The sequence below is a fragment of the Emydura macquarii genome, unplaced genomic scaffold (genome assembly GCF_026122565.2).
Source record: "Emydura macquarii macquarii isolate MOO-44397 ecotype Brisbane River unplaced genomic scaffold, CSIRO-AGI_Emac_v2 contig_2926, whole genome shotgun sequence".
NCBI classification, from domain to species: Eukaryota; Metazoa; Chordata; order Testudines; family Chelidae; genus Emydura; species Emydura macquarii.
Window position 1 is genome coordinate 4252 of NW_027133063.1, and position 9675 is coordinate 13926.

Genomic DNA, 9675 nt, shown 5'->3' on the forward strand with positions numbered 1-9675 from the left:
TGCTTTTGAATCATATTTCTCTCTAACCTGTGCCTTAACCACAGGGTACAGGTTGTGCGTTTATGCTAATGAGAATAAAAGGAACTATGCAAAACCTCTAGGAAACAGAGCACCTGAAGTTTTCGGGGACACCAGACCAATAAGGAGAAAGAGGGTTGACATTTTCATGCACATGCGCAGAATGTAGGTATGGTCAAAGATCATAGTATAAAAAGATGGTGCCCAGACTGGGAAAATTGAGTTTCCTAAGGAAAAACTCCAGTAGGAATCACCCCTCTACTGACAATGAATCCATGAAAGACTGGTCAGAACCTAACACTACATAGGAGGACTCTGTCTCTACCTGTACTCGTGTGTGGATAAATCTAGGAGTTGTATATGCTCTGACATTCCTAATTTTGTTGGTTACTTTCATAAAATTGATATAAAATATTAGTCTTTGTTCCTGTGACCGTCTGTGTTCCTTGCCTTTGCCTTCATGTGTTCCTGTGAGTTCTGGATCTAAAACAAGCAGAGGTAACTTTATGAACTTGAACCTATAGACACCAGAGGTGAACCCACAGATGTTGTAATAAAACATCACTAAATATACCTTAAATAAAATAAAAGGCTACATGCTTCCCCCTGAGAACAGCCACCCCTTGTGCATATAGCACCTCATTATAATACTGTCTCTCCATCCAGGTATTTGCACTGCGACCATCACCTTAGATTCTGGGAAAATAAAGGACGTCAGGGGAACCTACGGTACATGCAGGAGACACTGTTCTGCCTCAGAGTTGGACATCTCCCCTACACCATGTCAGATTCCAACACAACCGTCTTCACTAACCCCTCCTTCTTCATCCTGCTGGGCATTCCTGGGCTGGAGGCGGCACATGTCTGGATCTCCATCCCCTTCTGCGCCATGTACACCATAGCCATCTTGGGGAACTTCACCATCCTGCTGATCGTGAGGCTGGAGCAGAGCCTCCATGCGCCCATGTACTATTTCCTCTGCATGCTGGCTGTCACCGACCTGGTCCTGTCTACGGCCACCCTGCCCAAAATGCTGAGCATCTTCTGGTTCAATTCCAGGATGATCGAGTTCAGTGCCTGCCTCACCCAGCTGTACTTCATTCACTGCTTTGCAGTGATGGAGTCTGGGATATTCGCGGCCCTGGCTTTGGATCGCTACGTGGCCATCTGCGATCCCCTGAGATATTCTACCATCCTGACAAACGCTGTTGTAGCCAAGATTGGCCTGGCTGTGCTGCTGCGTGGCTTCCTGCTCATACTGCCCCGTCCCTTCCTGACAAGGAGGTGGCCCTATTGCAGAACTAATGTCATCGCCCACACATATTGTGAACACATAGCCGTGGTGAAGCTGGCCTGCGCCGACATCAGCCTCAGCAGCTACTATGGGCTCTTGATTAGATTCTTAGTCGATGTCCCGGATGTGTCTTTTATCACCTTCTCCTATAGTCAGATCCTCAGGGCCATCTTCAGTCTCCCCACAAAGGACACTCGACTGAAGACTTTTGGTACCTGTGGCTCCCACCTTTGTGTCATCTTAGCCTTTTACATCCCATCTCTCTTCTCCTCCCTCACGCACCGGTTTGGCCACAATGTGCCTCTCCATTTCCACGTCATAATTGCCAACATGTACCTCCTGGTGCCCCCCATGCTAAATCCCATCATCTACGGGGTGAGGACCAAGCAGATCCGGGACAGGCTGCTCCACCTCCTTACTCATAAAAGGACCTAAAGTTTTCTCCTGGTGCCCTGGCTTTCAGACCGAGCCCATGGAGAGCTGGCTGTTGACCTGGTTTTGGGTCCTGCTTTCTTGATCACTTACAGGATGGTGAAAAAGACATTAGAGCCTTCCCTACCCTTTAAACACACCGAGACTGGATGAGTCAGAGAGAGAAGAAGCTGGGGCAGGAGAGAGGCACAAAGGCAGCCGAGAGGAGTCTTTGTTTGCAGGGCTACGGCTGCAGCAGAGAGACGGACTCCAGCTGGGGGAGAAGGTGGAGAGGCTGCAGGTTGCTTGCAGTCCGAGCTGTGGCTCGTTTTCCATGTCTCGTAGTAGAGTTTGTCGTGCAGGGTGGTTTAGAGTCCATGCTGAGGACGGGCAGGCCTTCACGTACCCCATATGCCTGTGTGTTTAACTGTTTCTTTTTCCTAGCAGGGTGACGGGGTTTGCCCATGGCTGAGCACGCCCGTCACCTCTCCACATGTAGGCTCCCTCCCGTGAACCCAGAGCGGCCAGTAAGGCTCTTACTCTAGGGTCAAAGGGCTCCGGAAGCAGAGGAGTTGCCTCAATCAAGGGACAGGAATGACCGAACAAGAATGCGAACAAGGCTTCAACTGAAGAAATATTGCTTATTTATTTATTCATTAGTAAAGAACAAAGTGCATAGACATAAATAATAAAAACACGAAACCAGAAAAAGATACAAAGGCTTAATATTTTCCCATGCATGCAATCATTTCTTATAGTGCACATTTCTATTACTTACTACCTCGTGCTTACAGAAAGATAATCGCTTGTAAACTCCTAGTTATCTTAAAGCAAGTGTATTTTCATAGGTTACCAAAAGCGCTTCTTTCCCTAACCCCCTTGGGCCAAGTCGACTCTGATAAGTATTAGCCATCCCTTGGACGTTGCTGATTCACAGAAGGGCTCAGTCCAGCTACTGAAGATCCCAGTGGACTGCAGTCCAAAGTGCAACTGACTTTTGGGGTTTAAATACCCTTAATCTGATCAGTTTACTTGTTCAGCTTGCCACATGTCAGAGTGACATGTCATGTTGGCACTTCCCATTTTTCGCCCACCCGGTTGCAGTCAGCTCATGCAGTCAGCTCATCCATTCTTATTTCCGCCCTCTATTTGTGCTGTGCTAGCTCCTGGACGGCCCTTATTAAGTCCTTTCGGCCCTTTACCCAAGCTATTTCTGAAGCTATTTACTTCACTATTCTATCTTAAAGCACAAACCCATTAACTATTCTTTTATATTCTACACCTCCAACCCCAGCATTTTCTGCCCTTCCTCCTACATCCTTCTGGGCCTGCTGTGGCTGGAGATGAGCACTGCTGGATCTCCATCCTCTTCTGCTCCATCTATATCACTGACCTGCTGGGCAACGTCGCCCGGCTCTTCCTCATCAAGTCAGAGCCCAGCCTATGCGAGCCCACATCTCTCTTTCTCTCCATGCTGCCCCTGACCGATATCGCCCTGTCCAGATCGTCCCTGCCCAGGATCTGGGCACCTTCTGGGTCAGAGCCCAGGAGATCAGCTGTGCTTCCTGCCTGGCCCAGATGTTCCAGACCTATGCGCTGTGTGTGGTGGAGTCAGGCAGGCTGCTGGTCATGGCCTTCGGCTGCTATGTGCCCATCTGCGCACTGGTGCGATACACCTCCATGCTCATCGCCTCCGTCATCGTCTGCAGCTCTGCCACTCCCGCATCATCTGCCACCTCTACTGCAAGCACATGGCCATGGTGATTCTGGCCTGCGGGACAGCTGGCCCAACAACCTCTACGGTCTGGTCCTGTCCCTCAGTGTCATCTGGTTTACCCTGGGCTGCATCTTGCTGTCCCACACCCTGATCCTGCGGACAGTCTTCCAGCTGCCTTCCCATGGGGCCGGACACAAGGCCTTCAGCATCAGAGGGGCCCATGTGGGCATCATCATCATCCTCTAGACCCCCACGCTCTTCTCCTTCCTCAGCCACCACTTTGGCCATAGCGTCTCCCCTCCTCCATGTTCCTTTCCAACCTCAATCTGCTGATACAGGCTATGCTCAACCTTCTGGTCTATGGGGCCAAGACCCAGCATATCCGACAGGCTGATGAGGATGCTCGGCCTGGGGGAGGATGCCCCATAGGTGTGTGTGGTGACCGTGGGAATTGGGGCAATGTTTTTACCACCCGTCTGCATGCCGCCATGTCCCGGGACACTCAGTGCTGCCAGTCTCTGTGCGGGAGAGGGAATGAGTGATGACGGAGCGTTACCCAGCCTGAGCGAGTAAGAAGGGGCCAGGAGGAGCTGAATACAATCTACACAGGCGTGGGGGATCCTGAGTGGATGGTGGACAAGCCAAGGGCTGGGCCGCTGACACTTAGCAGCTGGGACGCCGGGCAGGCTGACATATGAACATAAGGTAGCGGAACCAGAGCCAGAAGGCTGCGGGAGAACAGGTTCTGCAGGGCGTGACTCTGAAGAGACGGAGGCTCAGATACCGAATCAGGGAGAGACATGGCTGGAGAGAGCGAGGATGGATGCCAGAGAATCACGGCTTGGCACAGCCATTGCTTCTTCCAGCAGGGAGATGCCTGGAGCTGGGCTTTTCCGTGTAACCTCAGGCCTGTCTCATGCTGTACCCAGGCGATGAATAAATGCTGCCTTGCTTTGAAACAGCTGCCTAGTGTCAGTGCAGATCCTCCCCAGGTGCATTGCTCCCCAGGACAGCCCCGTCACACTCTGGAGCCTGATTTCACTAGGATGCATTGTTAGGATCCCCAGGGGCAAGCAGGGGGTGCTGGATGCCCAATGCCCAACCCTGGAGTCCTGCGGACGTATTACCGGCACGTGTGGGGGATGTGGATGCTAGGGGCAGGGCTAGCCCCTCCCTCCACCTCCAGCTGCTCTGAGGTCTGCCAGCTGAGACCCAGCTGATGTGCAGGTAGCTGCGGGTCTCTTAGTCCCTGGGTGGTCCCAGCCACTAGTGGGTGACATCAGTGCCCCAGCCACACCTTTGTCCTGGTGCACTCAGACCATTGGTGAGTATGCGAGGTGCCAGCCGGGCTGGGCTCAGCGTGTGGCTTTCAGCTCGTGGCTGGACGCAGCTCCAGGGAGACAGCGAGGGGCATGCCCCTGGGCTGTGCGTACCCCAGACACCAGCCCCTGGTACGGCAATCCCAGAGCTCACAACAATGCAGAGACATGGCGCCACCAGCCCAGGGCACAGATCCCACAGCTGTCCTGGGCTGGCTGAAGGGGCAGGAGAACTGGCTGCACACCCAGGAGGGAGGGAAGTTGTTGCAGGGTTGGTTGAAGGGAGAGAGATTGAGCCGCGTGGAGTGCTAAGGAATGTTTATTCGGTTACAGCTTCTAGTGCACTCGTTTCCTTTGCCTCACGGCCAACAAAGTGAGCCCCGAGTTCACCACTTTACAACTTTTTATCTAGACTAATATGTAAATGCACACACGTCTACAGCGCCCCATAAACCCCGACTGCGTGATATCAATGATTATAAAATGAACCGTACCGGCTAGGGGAGGCGTATAATCATACCCGCCCCAGCTTGTTATTTACCATGGAACTTGCGTGGCATACGCCTTTTTGGTATAAATCTTAACAAACTAGCAACAAGGGAAGACCCAGGGGGAGAAGTCTGGGGAAGAAGAGAGAACACTCTTCTCACTGCATTCTTTGTCCAGGTGGTAGGGGGAAGAATGAAAGGGGAACATAGCCTACTCCTATTACGACCTCCTTACCATGGTACCTGTCGGGTAGGTCTGCCCAGCTCCAGACACTGCTAGAAAGTTGCCCTGATTTGCTCCTTCCATCCCTAACTTCAAGGCTAATAAAGTGCTGTGCTTTGCAAATGGTTATTGATTGTGTAATAAATGGCCCTTTTAGCCCAAGTCAGGGGTCCCGCGGAGGACAATTCGTGTCCAAATCCTGGGCCGAACTCCCAGCCCCCCAGGAATGTGGCCTAGCGCTGACATCCCTTGTCACCGCACCAACAGGAGTTTATGATGGGGCCTGAGGGGCAGCAGGGTGGGGGGACCAGAGGAAACTGAGACAGGGAAAATATCAGTGGACTCTAAATAGAAATCGCCAAGCTGGGAGATGGATCCGGCTGGGAATTGCCTCCTGGGAATGGGGGAGCTGTGGCAGTAGGCTTGGGCTAAGCAGACACGGAGAAGCCATCCCTGGCACAGGGAGATGGGCCCAGCTCTCCTGCCGCGGGAGCGGGGCTCCCCAAATGCACCTGACTGGCGGGGCTGGGTGGTACCAGGGGCAAATATAGGAAGAAGCAAATGAGGGTGAGGCCGAGCCCTGAGCTAGAGCCCCATGGCCAGGGGGCTGGGGAAGGCTCTGAGCCAGAGAGCAGTGCAGCCTGCGGCTCTGTCCCAGCCAGAGGGCAGGCAGGGAAGGCTCCAGGCTGAAGGCGGTGGCCTGATGGAAAGGCTGGGAGGGAAGAGGAGCCCTGGCCTGGGAGAAGGCCCCGGGTTGGACTGGGGATGGGCTGTCTTGGGGCTTTGAGGACTGGTGATGTTAATACGGCAGCTGCAGGCAGCTCCCGGGCAGTTACTGAGTGCTTCTTTCCAGTCTCAATCGTCTAGTTTCAGCTTCCAGCCCCTGGGTCACGTCTGACCTTTGTCTCTGTAACCCTTCAGCCAGGGTGAGCCGGCATTAGCAAGGGCCGGTTCTATATCTAGGGGTCCCTGTGAATGATACAACACCAAACCGGCTCCAGCCCCCAGCCAGTCACCCGGAGATCACACACCATCCCCTGGGCGCCCCCAAAGGCAACACTTCCCCTCTCGCCAGCACAGAGTCTGAGTGTAGAAAGTAACCCTTTCAATAACAGGAAGGCAGTAACACAGCCCTGGTTTGGGAAAAACAGTGCAATCAGAATTCACAAACGCCATGAGCAGAACCTCCCCACCCCAGAGTACGTGGGGTGTGTCCTTCGCCCCTCGCTGTCCCCCGCCCTACGAACCGTAGCTGCACTGTCTAGCTCTCGGTTGGTCGTAGGGCTCAATCTGGCCTCCTCTACTCACTCCCACTCCCTGGGGCCTCAACCCCCCACCCCGCTGGCTCTTGCCACCTCCTGGATGCAGGTCATGACCTGGCTCATTCTGTTGACTATCAATCTCTCAAGATTTCCCCAGCCCTTTAGTAATCTCAGCTCCAGCGATTTCAGCTCCCCATTCACGGAAAACTCTCTGCTGACACAGGAGTACCGGCCCTGCTTTTAACAAAACAAAAGAATCCAAGAGAAATCATTAATTCCATCTTTTAGCAGTGAGACCCAGTACTGAAACCATGCCTGTGGACAATCTCCTGGGGGAGTAGTGCAATCTCAGTAGTAAGACACCTCACCCTACAGCTTTCACACTCTCTAGGGCATCCGAACGCCTCCTTTGTTGAGTTCTGTTTGGATAAGAGGGAATCTTTCATCAGAACAGGCTAAGCACAGTTCTGCTGCCATTTGTTCACACAATTGGAGGACAGCATTTCATTACCCCTGCAGTCAACACTACAGTGATTTGTAACCCAGTGCCAGCCAGGCTGACCATTTCCCATCAGGCTCAGCACCTAGGTGTGGTTATGCAGATACAGAGCCCATGCAAATAAAATGCCCCCCATTTCTGTTGGCTGAGCAGGGGAGGGCCATTCAGCCCTTGCTTACATCTGAACACAAAGAAGAAGAAGAATACTGTAGCCAATCAACAGTAAAAAGTGACTCAGTTTACCCAACTTGAAATTTGACCAGGACATTGGGGTTAACAACATCACTTCTGCTGCCATGTAAGATTTTGGTGAAATGGTCAGGGCCTCCGTTTTACATTGCATCTGAAAGTTATTTTGAGCAACCAAATACACCACCACGGCGATCCTCTGGGTTGTGGATTGATGGATTGGTTGTGGATTGAGCAACCAACTAGGGGCCGTGCTTCTCTTGACCTGCTGCTCACAAACAGGGAAGATTTGGTAGGGGAAGTAGAAGTGGGTGGCAACCTAGGCAGCATGACCATGAGATGGTCGAGTTCAGGATCCTGATGAAAGGAAGAAAGGGGAACAGCAGGATACGGACCATGGACTTCAGAAAAGCGGACTTTGATTCCCTCAGGGAACTGATGGGCAGGATTCCCTGGGAGGCTAATATGAGGGGAAAGGAACCCAAGAGAGCTGGCTGTATTTTAAGGAGACCTTATTGAGGGCACAAGAGCAAACCATCCCGATGTGCAGAAAGAATAGCAAATATGGTAGGCGTCCAGCTTGGCTTAACAAAGATGTCCTTGGTGAACTTAAACGCAAAAAAGAAGCTTACAAGAAGTGGAAGCTTGGTCAGATGACTAGGGAGGATTATATAAACACTGCTCGAACGTGCAGGAATGAAATGAGGAAGGCCAAAGCGCAATTGGAGTTGCAGCTAGCAAGGGACGTGAAGGGGAACAAAAAGGGTTTCTACAGGCATGTTGCCAACAAGAGGAAGATTCGGGAAAGTGTAGGCCCCTTAAAGAAAGAGGGAGGCGACCTAGTGACGGAGGATGTGGAGAAGGCTGAGGTACTCAATGCCTTTTTTGCCTCTGTCTTCACAGACAAGATCAGCTCCCAGACTGCTGTACTGGGTGGCACAGAATGGGAAGGAGGCAAACATCCCGCAGTGCTGAAGGAACAGGTTCAAGGCTATTTAGAAGGATTGGACATTCACAAGTCCATGGGGCCGGATGCAATGCACCCGAGGGTGCTGAGGGAGTTGGCTGAGGTGATTTCAGAGCCATTGGCTATTATCTTTGAAAGCTCGTGGCAACAGGGGGAGGTCCCTGAGGACTGGAAAAAAGCAAATATAGTACCCATCTTCAAAAAGGGAGGAAAGAGGATCCGGGGAACTACAGACCGGTCAGCCTCACCTCAATCCCTGGAAAGATCATGGAGCAGGTCCTTAAGGAATCCATTTTAAGGCACTTGGAAGAGAGGAAGGTGATCAGGAACAGTCAACACGGATTCACCAAGGGAAAGTCATGCCTGACCAACCTGATTGCTTTCTATGATGAGGTGACTGGCTCTGTGGATGTAGGGAAGGCGGTGGATGTGATATACCTTGACTTTAGCAAAGCTTTTGATACGGTTTCTCACAGTATTCTTATCAGCAAGTTAAAGAAGTATGGGTTGGATGAATGGACTATAAAATGGATAGTGAACTGGCTAGAGCATAGGGCTCAACGAGTAGTGATCAATGGCTCCATGTCTAGCTGGCAGCCGGTCACAAGCGGAGTTCCCCAGGGGTCGGTCCTGGGGCCGGTTTTGTTCAACATCTTTATTAATGATCTGGAGGATGGGGTAGATTGCACCCTCAGCAAGTTTGCGGACGACACTAAGCTGGGGGGAGTGGTAGATACCCTGCAAGGTAGGGATAGGATACAGAGTGACCTAAACAAACTGGAGGATTGGGCCAAAAGAAATCTAATGAGGTTCAACAAAGAAAAGTGCAGAGTCCTCCACTTAGGAAGAAAGAATCCCATGCACAGCTATAGACTGGGGACCGACGAGCTGGGCAGCAGCTCTGCAGAAAAGGACCTGGGGGTAACGGTGGATAAAAAGCTGGATATGAGTCAGCAGTGTGCCCTGGTTGTCAAGAAGGCCAATGGCATATTGGGCTGCATTAGGAGGGGCATTGCTAGCAGGTCACGGGAAGTGATTATTCCCCTCTATTCGTCATTGGTGAGGCCGCATTTAGAATATTGTGTCCAGTTTTGGGCCCCCCAATACAAAAAGGATGTGGACAAGTTGGAGAGAGTGCAGCGGAGGGCAACAAAAATGATTAGGGGGCTGGAGCACAGGACTTATGAGGAGAGGCTGAGGGAACTGAGCTTGTTTAGTCTGCAAAAGAGAAGAGTGAGGGGGGATTTGATAGCGGCCTTTAACTACCTGAAAGGGGGTTCTAGGGAGG

General features: G+C 51.9%; 1 protein-coding gene across 1 annotated transcript; it reads left to right on the plus strand.

Moving 5' to 3' along the window:
• Window positions 1-751: 751 nt before the first annotated feature.
• On the plus strand, window positions 752-1747 carry LOC137167529 (olfactory receptor 52M1-like). The gene has a single exon (XM_067569746.1). It carries the CDS (start codon window positions 752-754, stop codon window positions 1745-1747), a length of 996 nt encoding a protein of 331 aa, XP_067425847.1.
• Window positions 1748-9675: the final 7928 nt, after the last annotated feature.

What these genes read in the sequence shown, in the direction of transcription:
- LOC137167529 (XM_067569746.1), top strand. Translation starts at nt 752, where the DNA reads ATGCAGGAGACACTGTTCTGCCTCAGAGTTGGACATCTCCCCTACACC.